The sequence below is a fragment of the Manihot esculenta genome, chromosome 3 (assembly GCF_001659605.2).
Source record: "Manihot esculenta cultivar AM560-2 chromosome 3, M.esculenta_v8, whole genome shotgun sequence".
Lineage (NCBI taxonomy): Eukaryota > Viridiplantae > Streptophyta > Magnoliopsida > Malpighiales > Euphorbiaceae > Manihot > Manihot esculenta.
In genome coordinates, this window is record NC_035163.2 from 5,448,433 (window position 1) to 5,464,682 (window position 16,250).

At 31.6% G+C, this 16,250-nt stretch overlaps 1 protein-coding gene across 1 annotated transcript; it reads right to left on the reverse strand.

The window, feature by feature from the left end:
• Window positions 1–1,838: 1,838 nt before the first annotated feature.
• Window positions 1,839–15,801, reverse strand: LOC110610936 (protein WHAT'S THIS FACTOR 1 homolog, chloroplastic). Its single transcript, XM_021751019.2, is given in 5 exon segments — window positions 1,839–3,203; window positions 7,891–7,995; window positions 11,509–11,829; window positions 11,832–12,964; window positions 15,540–15,801. Coding segments are annotated over 2 exon segments (1,365 nt in total). The 5' UTR covers window position 12,964; window positions 15,540–15,801; the 3' UTR covers window positions 1,839–3,203; window positions 7,891–7,995; window positions 11,509–11,596.
• Window positions 15,802–16,250: the final 449 nt, after the last annotated feature.

Consider the following 16,250-nt stretch of genomic DNA (forward strand, 5'->3'; position numbering starts at 1 on the left):
GAAGGGGACCCACTTTAGAAGCAAGATTTTGCCATAAATGTTTGTTTAAGGGTTTAGGTAATGGAAGGTTGGGAGGTGGAGATGGAAGTAAATGTGAGCGCCCAACTTGAGCTGGTGTGTAGTTGAGGAGATGTAGACTGCCTTCAATTCTTCATTCAATGCAACATTGTCAAAATTTCAAACTTAAATGCGAAGTCTCTAATATTCCATCTGCCGATTTTTATTTATTCATATATTTTTTTTACAATAATTAAAAAATAATAAAATATTATTTAATTTAACTAAATTACTACTATTTTCGTTTTATAATTTTTATTTATCTTTTCTATTTTAAATATTTCATTTTTTTTAAATTATAATAATATATAAATCGATTATTATAATCTTATTTTATTTTATTTTTAAATATTTTTTTAAAATATCTATTAATATTTAATAATATTTTAGATGGATTATATTTTTAAGATGTATAAGAAAAACAATGCTAATAAAAAAAGTGAATTATTAAAATATGGGAAAAAAATGATCAGATAAATTTTTATTGCACTCATAGTTGGTAAATACATCTGAATAAATTTGAGAAGTCTCAATTCTTTTCTCAAATCTTCAATTTTAAATTTAAAAAAAGCCAACAAAATTAATTTATATATATTTTAAAATTATTTTTATATTTTATAACATTCAACTCTTTAATTTTTTTTTAAAAAAATCACTAATCAATTTATTTGAATTTCGATCAAAGTATCAATATTTAAAATTATAAAAATTAAATAATATATATAAATAAAATTATAAATTAAACAATAAAAAATATTTAAGGTCATTAATGGTTTTTTTTTATAAAATAATTAAAGAGTTAAAAATTACAAAAATATACAGATATTTTAATTAAATAAATTTGAAATAAAAATGAATTAATAAATTTTCTAAAAACTCATAAATTTTATAATAATTTATCTTATTTTCATTTATTTTATTTTATAAACTATTTAAATTACATAATTTTAATGAATTTAGTGTAATACACGTGATTTTAGAGAATTTAGTGTAACGTAACATACATGATTTTCGTGAGTTTTTATTTTTTATTCTTTTACATATCATTATGCTAATTTGATTCGCATATGAAAAAAAGTAAAATAATTTATTTCAAATTTTAAATTTTATGAGAAAAGAAATGCATATTATTTCTTGGGGCTGTGACCTTCTAGTAAAATTAAGATAATATACTTTAAATAAAATAAAATAGTGATTCCATCAGCAGCAGAAATGATTTCAGTGTGTGAGGAGTCTTAATTTATTGTGACATTTAAAGAGAAACTGCATTACAGAAAGTAGTTGAAGTCTTCTGAGAAAAGGCCAATTTGGTTGCTTAACCATCCCTCCATCCCAAAAATATGTAAAGACTATCATCTCCTCGCATATCAAATGCCTAATTTCATTACCATATATAACCTGTATGTGGGTAAGTCCACATTTAATTGTTACTGGGAATTATAATCCTACTCATATATAATAAATAATAAATTTTCTAAATTTCAATTTTTATTCTATTCAAATTAAATATATTGATTAAATCAAATTATTTTAAAAATTCAATTCAATTGCTAATTTTAAAAATTTCAATTATTTTAATTTAATTCGATTTAAATAAAAAAAATCAAATCGATTAATAATAATATATTATTTTTTATAATATAAATAAATTAAATTATAATTAAAATTGAAACATTTTAATTAAATTTTATAATACTAAAAATAAAATATAAAAATAAAAAGTTTATTAAAAATTTAATCATCAAATCAAACCGAATCAATGTTTTCCACAAGAAAACGAATAGAAGAGAGAACAAATAAAGCATGCTGAATATCCAACATTGCTACAACGTAACAAAATAGAAAGATCATCCTTCATCCATACAGATTCAACGACACTAGAAAGACAATTTAGATAAAGTGAAAGCCAAGTTATTAGCCATACGACCAACATGCAGAAATGAAATGTATTGAAAAACAGAACAAAGATCCAAAATATCTTCAACACAAAGTTGATGATAAGGGCTCAGTTCTGGATGCCCTTGTAGCGCTGAGATCGAAGGCGAGTTATCAGACTACTCCATAAGGACAGAACGATAACCCTGCAGCAGCAAGTTCAACTCCTTATTTGAAAGCATGAATCTCTGCCAGAGTAGGATCCCAGTTAGATGAAACATGCTTTGTCGTCGCCAGCAATATATGACCCTTCCGATTTCGAACAACACAACCAAAAGAGGTGACACCAGAAGAAGTGAATCCCGCCTTAGTGTTAACCTTATACACATTGGAAGGAAGGAATTTCCATCTTCTCCCACGCGAACCCGAGTGCTGTAGGCCAAAACAGAATCCAACACTCTTAGAAATAGTAGGAAGAAGATCAAATGTCCCATTATGAAATACATCTTCATTTCGAGCAAACCAGATTTGCTAGGCTAAAGTCGTAAACAATTCAAGAAAATCATCATCTATGGAGCTGAAAAGATAGCTTGCCCATGAACTAAAATCAGTATAGGTGTGAGAGAGAAACTGAATGCAAAGAGATAAATACCATAAACACTGAATATGAAGACAGTGCATAAATATTTGGTCAGCAGTTTCTTCTGCTTCTCCACAAATCACACAAACAGAATCCACTATAACATTCTTCATAGCCGAATTAACTTTAGTTGGTAGGGTTTCATGCCACAATTTCCAGAAAATATTTTGATCCAAGTATATCAGCAGACTGAGATGGACCCGAAGAGATCGGTTTGTGTAGCAGAATTACACTGGCTCCGAAATGGTAGCCACTTTGAACTATATATGTGCCATTCTTAGTCCCCACCCTGTTCAACTGATCAGAACATTCAAGATCTGTTTAGCCTCAAATGGTAGGAAGGTAGCAGTAATGACATCCTCCCGCCACCCAAACTCATCCATTAAACCGTCCATGTTAATATCCATTGAAGAACTCATTGAAGGGGACCATAATTTACCACCTTGTTGCTCTGGAAGCCATCTGTCAATCCATACATTAACGTGACTGCCATTGCCTATCCACCAGTACAGCCCAGATGCCAACTGATCCTTAGCAAAAACTATACTTCACCACATATAGCTTGGTCAGCGTCCTAAAGAGCCCTTGAGGACATCGCACGAAGGAAAATATTTTGCCTTCAACATACAGGCTGCCAGGAAAAGCGGAGAAGCCACCAAACAAGTTTAAATGACGAAAAAATGTGTAGTACCACCGAGGTATCATTTAGTATGCTTACATGATATGGCAAACTAATAAGGTTGAAACATTGAGTAAAAGTAGTTAATTTATTTTGTTAAAAAAAAAAAGAAAAAAAATGCTAGTAAGTTACAATCTTTTTAGGGTTCATTCATCTACTTATAGGGCATATTTATCTATTTGTCTATCTTTCATCAGTTTGCCATTTCCTACATGGAACAATAGTTGTACTATATAATTTCTCTTTAAATAACATGCATGACAACATTAAATTCATGCAAGGATTGAAAACCCAGTCCAGTCGAACACTATGATAAATGTTGCCAAGTAAGCCAACAAATTTTCCTCGTGTCATTGTGAGGACCCCACCAAAATTTAGAGGCCATTTGTTCCAGCTAATTGCATAGTGTCAAGGGAAACAAAAAATACGACGTAGCATATGTTGGAATGGATTGAATAACTGACTTCAAGGTGACCTCTTTTCCCACCAGAAAGATAATTATTCTTCCAATTTCTAATTTTAATCTAATCTCGTTTATTAACCATTTAGAAGACAGCTTTTTTTATATCTACCCATAAGTGATGGTAACCCCAAATATTTTGAACAACTCCAAAATGACCACATGTTTGTCAAAATGCCAAGGTTATTGATCCAATACCCTATACTTATGTTTCAACAGAAAAAAAAAAGGAAACAGAATAAATTATCATAGATTATTCGTGATTCTACTCCTTTCTATGGCTTCATGCTTTTGACATTGTGTCCATTGAGGCATATGCGCTAAAAGAACCGAGAGGCTGAAGACGGGGATGGTTGTGCAAGTCCTGCAGGGATGTAAACTTCAATCCCCCTGAATGGAAGTGAGGATTGGGATATAGGGTGGTTCAAAGGAATGGAAAGGAAAAATCCATAGACACAACAAGAGGAAAACCTCCATAGAGACTAGAGTGTTCATAGCTACTTCAATTTTCATAAGTTACAAATGTGTGGGTCAAATCACATGTAATTTTTATAGAGAAAAATTTATATGTTCGTATTTTGGATATATAGTGTACCAGGTCTAGGCAAAAGTTACCCTTCATTTAAATTAATTTTAAGTTTTTAAATTCATCAACTATGATTTTTCACTTACATGGTTATTATTTAAGTTTAAGTAACTCTAAATGTGTAATTTTATCTTTAAAAGGGGAAAAAGTCTAAATCTTTCATAGGGATCATTGTTGTCAAAAGTAATTCAAATCAATCGATTTGACCGCTTTGTGTGATCAATTCAATACAAAAAAGAAACAAAATATCTCCTCTTTCTACAACTTGAAGTTGACCCGGTTGACATATAAAAATTTAATTTATTTATAAAATGAATAAACTAATAATTATGATAATATATTATTATTATTATTATTATTATTATTATTATTATTATTATTATTATTATTATTATTATTTTAAATCCTTAATATTTTATCATCATGAATGGGATTTGAAATTTTGAATAGTGATGAAAACATTTAAGTTCCTGATCAAATTATATTTAAACATAAAAGAAATTGAGTGAAGTTTATCTTGACTTTTCAGTTATAAACTATTTTCGGATATTTTAAAGAATATTTTAAATAATATAAGATTATATTTTAGATTTGACTAAAGCTTGATTGCTCATACTTAAATGTGGTAGTTGTATGGTTTTTGACGCCAGTCAACCCTTGAAAGTTGAAGCATTATGTGGTCCATAACGTAGACAATTGAAACATAAGGGATGAAGAAGAAAATGGTGCATTTTATAAAAGTTTGCAAGGGAAATACTTGTCTGAGACTCAACCCATCATAAACCAAAGCATTTACAAGGCACAAACAAGTGGATCCCTCGGTAGAAAAAACAGATGGGTCACTTATTTGTGCCTTAGATGTGCCTTGGTTCATGATAGACCAGATCCACCTAAGAATTTCCCATCATTTAAACTTAATAATTATTAAATTAAATTATATATATACTTATGCTCTATATTACTCTTCAAGATTAACCTATTAGATATTAACCTAAAATAAAATTTACTAAAATACTTAAATTTATAAAAATCATAACCATTAAACATAAATTAATTATATCATTTATAATTTATAATTAATTTATAACTTATTAAAAATATAAAAATAATTTCATTTATACTAGTTGGCTTTAAATTGTCATTAATTGTCCTCTAAATTTTATTCATTATACTCCAAATTTTTATAAAATAACAAAATTTGATGTTATTTTTTAAAAAATTAAATCACTTTCATTCCTCCTCTAATAAGTCACTGTAATAGGGAAAAATATTCTCGTTTTAACCGTTCTACTCTAAACTATAAAAATTAACTACCCTACCATTAAGTTGGACTATTAAATATAATGGAAATGTCATGTCATCATTCTAAATTAATATTTCAATATAACCAAAAAGGATAATTTAAAAAAAAAAAGAATCCAAACTTTACAAATTTCAATAATTATACCCTAAACTTTTTCTTTAACAAATATAACCTCAAAATAAATTTTTCAGTTTGTTTTGACTTTTAATTATTATTCGACTCACTTATAACTTTTGATACCACATTTCTAAGAGTCAATGCCTCATTTTTTCAACACATTTTTATGTCAATAAGTGCAATTGTTTTCATAATTATAAGTTATAAGTGTTACAGTGATATTAACTTTAGAAAATAAAAAATACGATTCTCCTTAAAAATTAATCATGTTAGTCATATCCACTTCGACTGAGCTGAAAGTCAATAATTAGTCTAATAAATCCAAGATGACTAAATTCATCAAATATAAATAAATGTAGCTATAAATTACACTAAATTTGGCTATTTTATATTAATTAGACTAAAGGTTGACTTTCAACTTTGTCAGTGAAAATGATAAATATGATTAATTTCTATTATAGAGAATCGTGATTCTCTTAATTTCCTATCGATAATGTCACCATAACACTTATGTCTACAATGATGCTAACAATGCACTTATCTAGGAGAGAGCATTCAGTCGGTTTGATTCCGAACCGAAATAAAAAAATCAAAAAATCAAATTAATAAAAAATGTTTACCGAAACCGAACCAAAATACAGAAAAACTGAATCAAACCAAATTGAATCAGTCCGGTTTGATTTCTAGTTTCAATGCATTAGTGAAAACCGTCATAATTTCTAGTTTCAATGTTGTTACCCAGTCTTTCCAATTCTATTTAGATTCTTCTATTTTCATATCATAATGTGTTTTCACTATAGTCCAATCTGTCAACTTGTCTCCTACCAATTTACCCCATCCATCCATTTTAAGTGATGTTTAAGAATTTTGCACAAGGATTAAGGAAATTATTAGACCACCCCATTTTTATATAAAAAATAAACAAAAACTAATAATTGACTAAAATAGACTTATAATACATTTATTATATTAATTGGGAAAGATGATGTCAGGAAGAGATAAATGCAATGGATATAATGAAGAGAAGGGGTAAAGTTGAAAAAAACATATACGCAGCCTTAATTTTATAAAACAATTTTATAGAACTTCAAGTGGGAAAAAAAAAAATTCCAAAACATCACCTAAGGTGGGATGGAAAATGCAGTACTTTACTCTCTGTTGAAAGGAAACCAGAAAAAAGAAAAAACTTAGGGTGCGTTTAGTTACAGAAAATAATTCTGTTTTCTATTTTCAGTTTTATTTTCATTTTTTGTTTTGTTCTCCATGGACAATTGGGAAAATGTGTTCATTCCATATAATATTGAAAATTATTTTCAGTTGTTAAAACTAGAAAATATGTTCAAATTAGCATTATTTTTTGTAGAAAATATGTTTATTTTTTTTAACAATACTCTTCACCTTAATTTTTATATTAATTTAAAATAAAGAGAAAAATTCATACATTTTATATTAATTTAAAATAAAAAGAAAAATTAATGCATACTTAAATATATAAACATAATTATTAAAAATCATGTTTTGTTTATGTAAAGTCTCTGTACACGTAGTTCCGTGTTTTTTACTTTTGGAAAATGTGTTTTTCAATTTTTCAATATAATAAAAAAAATGGAAATAATTATTTTAATATTTTCCAATTAGAGCAAAAAAGTTAAAACGAACAAGTTTTCTAATTTTTTGAAAAACAAGAAAAACTTTTTTAGAAAGCATGTTTTCTATAACTAAACACACTCTTAAGTTTTGTCCAAATGTAACGTCCTTAAGAGAGGAAGCTGTGAGTTGTAAAGATCTTTTGGGGGATTTAAGATATGGAGGAGAGTTTACATGGAGTGAGCTCCAGTGCTAATGTGAATTTGGGATACAAGAGTTGGGTTACGAGATAATAGACTGGATTGCAATAAAGCACTTAAGTTCTATGGAAAAGGGTCACTTCCAGGAACTAAGTCATGATTGTTTGAAAGTGGCAGGATTAAAGTGTAATAACACCTAACTTCAACGAGTCTAGTCCTACTCATGTCTGACATGAAAGGTTCTCTAGGATGACTTTACACACAGCACCTAGAAAGTAAAATGACCAATCACAAGCATGCCTATGCAAGACTTGCATCTATGCGATGTCAGCCTATTTATCGGACAGTAACTGAATACGTGGGACAACTAAATATTAACTCATCACCTTGTAGCTGGCCACATAATGGAGCAATGATTACAAAAGTTGGACGCCATAAGCAGTGGTCCCGCCTTTGTTCATAGCTTGGTCTGCCTCTTTAATAGCACATTCCTACACAGACAAAAAGAGCGTGAGCTAAAGAATGGTCCAGCTGAGAGGGTTTAAATATTCTCAGTTGTCAAAATTTTGAGGATAAAAAGTCTATCAAGCAAAACCTATGTCAATTAAAACAACTTTCAAGTATGTAGATAAAAAAAGGTCAAAATCACTACAACCTGCAGCCACATCTCTTGATATATTGACAAGGAAATGCCATAATGGTAATGACATATGTAGCTTGGTCCAATTATATTTTTTTCTATCAGCTTGAAAAGAAATGGAAAAGAGGAATATAGTAACAGTGGATTCAATTTTTAGGTAACATCATTTATCACAAAAGACCAGTGGTTCAAAGTTGAAACTTGCAAGACCACTTCCTCTAGTCTCTTAACTGCAAATCACTGAAATCCATGCATGACAACTACTTTAGGAATCATGTCCACTACTTTAGGAATCATGTCCTAGACAATATCTTTTAGGTTGTCATCTACCTGTCTAACGATGCATGATCTTCCAGCACGTAAAACTCATGAAAGCAATTAGAACAATGTAAACTCTCAAATTGATGGCCGGTAAAGAACCTACAAGTATACATTTGATCAAGAGCACTGAATCTAAAAGAAATGTTCAGGAACTGAATCACAACAAAAGGTGAGGATAATGATAAAAAGCACGAGTAGCACAAAAATTGAAGTCTTATGTAGAAGGCAGGGATTGCAAAGAACCAGTTGAAGAGAGCCATATCTGCACTCGTAATTTACTTGAAAGAATCAGATATCCGTCAGCCATATCACAGCAATATAAACACATCTCATTCACCGTAATTCAACAGAAAGAAAGATATCAAAGAACAAATTCACAAACCTGAAACTCAAACAGTTGCCTTCTACAAAATGGATCAGCCAAAACCAAGGAACTATAATTAGGCCCAGTAACCGTACATGTTAAGCATTATTTTACTCCTTTGTATTCTTGGATGGAGTTTTGGTTCCAAAATACAGCTAATTCAAGTACATAGACACTAACATTCAGAAAAACATAGTAATATATGAGGAGAAAAACTCATAGGATCAAATATGAATGGGTGAAATGGAGTATAACAAGTATATTCGGCGACCATAAGAACCTTGACATAATGAAAATTAAGTTCTATATAACTATGGACAAGCCAACTATATAGTATATGAGTTTGAATATTGGGCTTCTAAGATGCAACACACCATAAGATGAATGTAAGAAATATGGACGTTGGGATGAAGGTCTAGTGTTACAATAATAGATAAAATTAGGAATGACTACATCTTACAAAGAGTACAGGTAGCATACTTTGGGATGAAATGAGAAATGGTTGATCAATATAATCTGGTCATGTCCAGTATAGAGTATCAAATGTCCCATAGCAGAAGCATTGTAAGTGGTGGAAAAGGGAGACCTAAAATAACATGGATGTAGATGTGATTTTAAACAAATTTTGAATTGCGAAAAAGGACTTATGTAGCCTACAAAACTTAGTTGTCATTGTTGCTAGTTGCTACTTTCGAGTAAAAGATATTTCAGCAAGGCCTCCCATTTTCTAGAATAACCTTTTTTTTTTCAAAAAAAGACACTTTGTTGTATTGCTCGGTTATATTATACCTCCAGCAATAAAACAAGACAAGACTGAGAAAATTATAGCCGACACACTAAACAGAAAAAGAAAAGGAAAATAAAGTATAACAATATCAGCAAGACAAATGTGGAAAGAAACACAAAAGTGCCTGAACATAAATTAAAATAGACATGAGAATAATAACTCATAGCCCTGATTCTAGAAGTATATTTGAGGCCAAACAAATCCATATGAAGGTTACTGATACCCCTAATTCAAATTTGAGAAATACAGGGCTCAAGTCGGTCAAAATTGTGGATCCAAGTTGTTTGTTTAAATACCAGGAACCCAAACTCAAGAAGCGGCATGAAAAGTTGAGCCTAACATCCTCCAATAGGACAGGACATGTTACTGACTCCAAACAAGATACATTTCTTCCCACGGCGGAAACTCAGATTTTGTCACAACCTTTAGGGAACACATTCAGGAATGAATAGGCTGAAATTTGACTGAACATAGTATTATTCCATGGATTAGAATGTTGCACAATGAAGATACAGCTGCTTTTTTGCAACAAAAATAGAAAACCCATAATGATAAAAATGGGTTTAATTTTCATGCTAGGGCAGGAAAAATTTGTGTCAGAAGGAAAAATACAATGGGGTCACCTGCTTGTTTATACCAGAGCTACCTGAAACAGGGTACATTTGGAATCGACACAAGGATACAAGTATGCAATACACCACTTAGTTGCAAATAGAGTAGCCTTACTCAGTATGTCAATTCAAAAGTGATAATTTAATTTGGTTCACAGTACAGGAATTACACTTCATCATCTATAATCTCCAAATCTAAAAACACCAAATCAAATAATAGTCTTTTTTCCTTTTAGTAATTTTTGAAGTATATATGTATGATGTATACTTTTCAGAGAATAAATATTAGGAAAAGAAAATCCCAAGAATCTTCCTTTTTACAATATACTATTAAATTTTAAAATATTACAGTATTTTAAATAACTATCTTTTAATTGAATTATAACAAAAATAAGTTATAAAATCCAATGGTCCTTATAATTAAGGGCTTAGTGGCATATGTAACCAAGCACTTAGAATTTAAGTCTTAATTGGCCTTATACTTTTAGGCTTAATGGCAAGTGTAACCAGCAACTTTGTACTTATTATTATTGTTGTTGTTTTTTGTTGTTGTTTTCTTTCTTCTTTGATTTTGTGTCAAGCCCTTTGATTTTGCACCAAATGAAATGGGACCACTTCCTTTTGCAATCCATATCACACTGAATTGGGCTTCAAATTGAGCTCCCCGTCACCAAAAGATGGCTAAGCTATTTAGGCTTGGTTTTCCCAACACTTATATACCCTTTTAATTTTTCTTGTGCACTGCTGATGTGGAACTTGTTTCCATAATCCAAATTCCAGCAGTTATAATTTATGACTTTACAATGAAAAGTTACACTTTGCACTCTTGGATGAGGAAAAAATCTATAGCATAAGTGACATAATTTCATAATCTAGCAAATCGAATTCAATAGATAAAATAGTTGCAGAAAATTCATTTTTTAGCAATAGATCTTTAGTCATCAATGGTAAAATTATAGAAACGGCCAATTGCCTATTGTTTTCATATCTATTATATAAAGTGCCTGTTATGTCTTCCTAAACTAAAAGAAATCATTTAAATATAATTAGTGATCAATGACAGAACATATATAGTTATGTATTACTGGATATGCAATCTGTTCACAGCTATAATAAAAAAAGTACCATAAAAGGACATAATCAAGCATGTAAATATAAGAAGCTGTAAGCATCTATCTAATGGGACCAACATAGTCTAATTGCGTTCACTAGCTACAACAACAGGAGGAAGCTTATGGACTACGGAGGACCAACAACAAACAGAAAGGCAAAGTTCATTACCTCAAGATCTATCACTATCCTTGCATACCCTACCAAGCTCTCCAACCTCCATCGCATCATTGTCCACAGAAAGACAAAGTTCATTACCTCAAGATCTATCACTATCCTTGCATGCACTACCAAGCTCTCCAACCTCCATCGCATCATTGTCCACAAGTAAAGAATTCTCAATATCATCCATTATCTCATCACACTCTAATTGCATGCTTATGCATTCTTTCTCAGAATCATTATCAATCAAATTCTCATGCTCCCCGTCTGCTAAATCACAGAAAGTTTCAATCTTCTTCTTCTTTCCTCTGTAACCAACAAGGCTCAAAAATTTTCCTTCCAAACAACCAAAGGGCCTTTCTCAATCAACTCTTGGCCTTCATAAGCTTCAGTCAAGAACACACTAAACCTCTTCCCCCTCTCAGATACATAGAAAATACCAGCATGCTTCAAAAGAAGTCTCATCAATTTCTGTGGCATCACAAATTCTCTTCGGAAATGGGTAAGATGATCAGTAACCAACCTCTTGTCAATGGTAAAACTAAGCAATTCATGCATAATGGCAACAGCCCTCTTATCAAATTCCAAGGACCCAGCTGTGAGTCCTCTAGCATCTGCATACGGTGATAAATAAGACCTTTTCTGAAAGTGCTCAATTTTCCCTCCATACCTATAAACCAGCTTCTTATAATTGGGAGGAAACTTCAATAGAAATGGCAATGAAAGCAACCCTGGTTCATGCACACTTATTTCAGTTGCTCCTAATATCTTCTTCTCTAACTCTGTGATTGCCCAAGCAGGTTTCCATGATACAAGTTTCAAATAATCCTCTCCATCCCCAGATTTAACTACTCTAAATAGTTCGGGATATTTATGCACCCACTTGGTCCTAAAATCCATAGGCAAACCAAAATCTCTCCTGAAATGTGCAATCTTATCCATTCGAAGCTGTTTATCAGTAGACATCATCAAACACCTAGTAACATACTCTGCAGCCTTATCAGAATGCTCCTCAACTAACCTTTCTTGTTCTTCCAGCAAATCCTCTGCTTCTTTCGTCATCCCACACCATAACACTCCCCTTTGATCCTTATATAATTCGAAAAGCTTAGGAGATTTCAAAAGAAACTCAGATATCTTATACGGTTTAGGTAGATTGATACGCGTCCTGTATTGTTCGAGATTCCTCACAGGGATCACCATCTCCACCTCCTGCTTCAAGACTTCCATAACACCCATCACCTTCGACACTATTTTCCACTTCTCTGTCACTATCTCGAGATCATGCACTCTCTTTCTCTTGCTCCTATCTTGGACACGCTTACTCGTAGTCATGCATCGGCTTTGCAACCAACCCAACAAAGGTTCTCCATACCACTTTCTTCTCATAGGCAGAAACACAAACACATCAGCCTCATAAACCTTATTCATCAAAGCCTCGGCTTTAACAATCTGGTTGACCATCCTGTCTGATATGAGAACCAAAAATATGTCTTTAAAAGGTTGATTTGCAGATGACCAAAAGATGCTAATGCAGTCTGATTTGATGAACATAAAAGTACCAATGAAAAATGTCAAACTGATAAATGATTTGCATCCAGTATGGACAAATGATGCACAAAAAACAAAAGTCTAGACAACAAGAGGAAACACCTGACAATCATTATTAATCAGAACCAAAATTTTCGCATTACTAGGACTGAATGGGTAGGGTATCCACAAAATTGAAATTATTTGAACCTGTGAAGCACTTGTGTTAGTGTTGATATAAAAAGTTTTTGCCCCTATTAGTAGACAAATACAATCAGATTGGTGATTGCATTGTCAGAACAACACTCATGATCTATCTACCAATTAGATGTAAAGTCAGCATTTTTACATAGCGATTAGCTAGAGTAGGTATTTATTTACCAACCACTTGTTTATTTGAAATAACATAAAGTTATAAATTGAAAAAGGCATTAGATTTAGAAAGTATCCATATGAGCATCCTTTATATATAAAAACAGGAGATGGGGGGAAGGGAAATCCTTATGGTATGCTTATTGTAGATAATCTGCATTTACTGGAAATAATAAAGACATGTTCAAAATGCTTGAATTTGATGTCAGATTTTGGAGCAATGGACATCTTCTTGGAATGGAAGCGGTCCAGCGTACTGGTGGTATTTTTGTTTTTCAAAAGAAATATGTGCAAGAAATCTTAGCCAGGTTCGAAATGAAGAATTGTAATTTGTAATCCTGTGTATCGTACAACTGAAGTTAGTTTGGAACTAGTAAAGTACAACTGAAGTTAGTTTGGAACTAGTAAAAGGTCTTGAAGGAAGAGCAGTTGACTGCCTGCTCCACAAGCAAATTGTGGGAAGTTTAATGTATTTAAAAAAAGGCTCGGTATATAATGCATGCAATGAGTCTCACACTCTCATCAGCAGGTATAGAATGTCCAAAAGAAGAGCGTCTGCTTGCTGCCAAAAAGATTCTTCAGTACCCATAAAGAATCATTGAATTTGGACTCTTCTACAAGAAAGGAGAAGGATCAGACTTGGTTGGCTTTAGGAATAGTGATTAAGTAGGTGATTTGGACAATAGAAAAAGTACAGTATGCTGGTTCAGGAGTTGTTTCATGTTCCTCAAATTGTTACATTATCAACTACACAAGCAGAGTAAGCAGCTGCAATGGAGTGTGCATGCCAAGCTAGTTGGTTAAGTAAAATGCTTGAAGAACTTCATTTCAAGCAAAAATGTACAACTCTATTATCTTGTGACAGCAGTTCAGCAATAAAAATCTCAAGAAATCCTGTCCTACATGGAAGAAGCAAACATACAGATGTGCAGTGTCATTTGATTCATTTCCAAGGGGCCTCTCAAATGAGGAAACAATTAATCTCATTCACTGCAAAAGTCAAGACCAAGTTGCCGATGCATTAACCAGGCCCCTCAAATTGGCCACATTTCGAAAGCTGCTCCAAGTTTGTGTTTGGATGGTTAAACTGAATGATAGCAGACTTTCAGTTTAAGAGAGGAAATGTTAGAATAAATTTATTAGTGACTATGTCTTTCATGTTCTGGCATTTCAGTTGTTTGTTACTAGTGGAACTCAGTTGTTATTTAACTGGTCCTTGCTTCTAGTTGTTGCTAACATTGAGGATCCAATTAGCTTAATTTTCTACCAGTACAATATGTAATTGACTATTTAAAAGGCTTTGTTGAATAAGCTAGTATCTAGTACTATTCACATCCCTGTTTCTTGACAATGTCACCATCTATTAAACTTCAATAAATTGTCATCACCCTATCAAGCAAAAATTTATTTGATAAAATTTAATGTATTTGATAATTGACCATTTCTAACCTATAACATGGCCATGTTCTGCATACAAAGCAAAAAGTAAAAGTTGTTTGAAACTAGAATGCATATATCCACAAAATCATACCAAAAGTTTAAGACTATGAGATTTCTTTCCACCTTCCCTCCATTTCCAGAGGGTGCATTTGTTTTGAGGGTAGTGGAAGTTAAAGTTGCTCCTACAATGTTGTATCCTCCATTAACCATGTTTAATATGTCAGGGTTATTCAACACCAGTAACAGGTGCAACATTCTCACCAATACAATGCCGATTGGACCTGATCCTATCCTGGGTCCAGCTTTTAATAATTGGCTCCATCTAATGTAATTATACCTTCTATAACAGTTGTCTAACCAAGTAACTATCTGGTAAACTAAAACCCATTTTACACTCCAATGTAACTGAAAAAACCTCTCAACATAATAGATATATGCATAGAAATTTAAATTGTCTTTTTCAGCTTCATTAACCAAAAGAAATGACAGAAATAAAATCACACTAGAGCAATAATCAGAAATACCAACATGTCAATATATTAACAAATCCATATGACAGTAACACAAACATATGTGAAATGAAAATAATACAAATATATGTGAAATAATATGGAAAAACAATATCCACAAACATGGAAATAAAAATAACATCTACAATAACATGAAATTTAAACATTTATAAATGAAAAACCACTCACTGTGCAGCGGGAAGGATATGCTGGCTAGCTTGAGATGCGAGGTTGAGTGCCGAGGGAATTTTTCACGTCTGAGCTGCGGCAAGCTTGAGATAAATGTGGGTGGTGACTTTAGCTGAAAGGCGACGAAAATGTGGGGATCGTGGTGGGAGGGAGACGGGAGGTTCAAGCTGAGAGGAAGAGAGCTAGGGTTTAAGGTAGTTTTATTTTCTACTATCTATTTTTCATCACGGATGGAAAATTAAAAAAACAAAAAACAATATTTTCTCTAGTTTCGAAAAATACCTATAAGCCAGCACGGGCTCCCTTTCTCCTACACGCTCCTGTTTCTCTTTGAAAATAAAGAAAAAAAATAGAAATTAATTTATTAGTGTTGAATTTATTGTTAATTTATCAAATTTGTCATTATTTTACTAATATAATATTTTATAAAGTAATTGCATTATGAAGATCATGCACTGGGTACCCAAATTCATGAGATAAAATTCATAAATTTTACAAAATTTAATTTTTTAAAAATAAATTTAGAAAAATATATATCTTTTTTATATATTATTTTTTTGTTAATTTAATATATTTTCAGGAGAATGATAGTTTTAGGAGAAAAAAAAATACTACGGAAACTTTGAGATAAAATATAAATTATGGTTTTCCGCCCATTTTCCAGATGGAAATACTGTTTTATTTTGTAAGAAAAATTAAAATATCGTTATA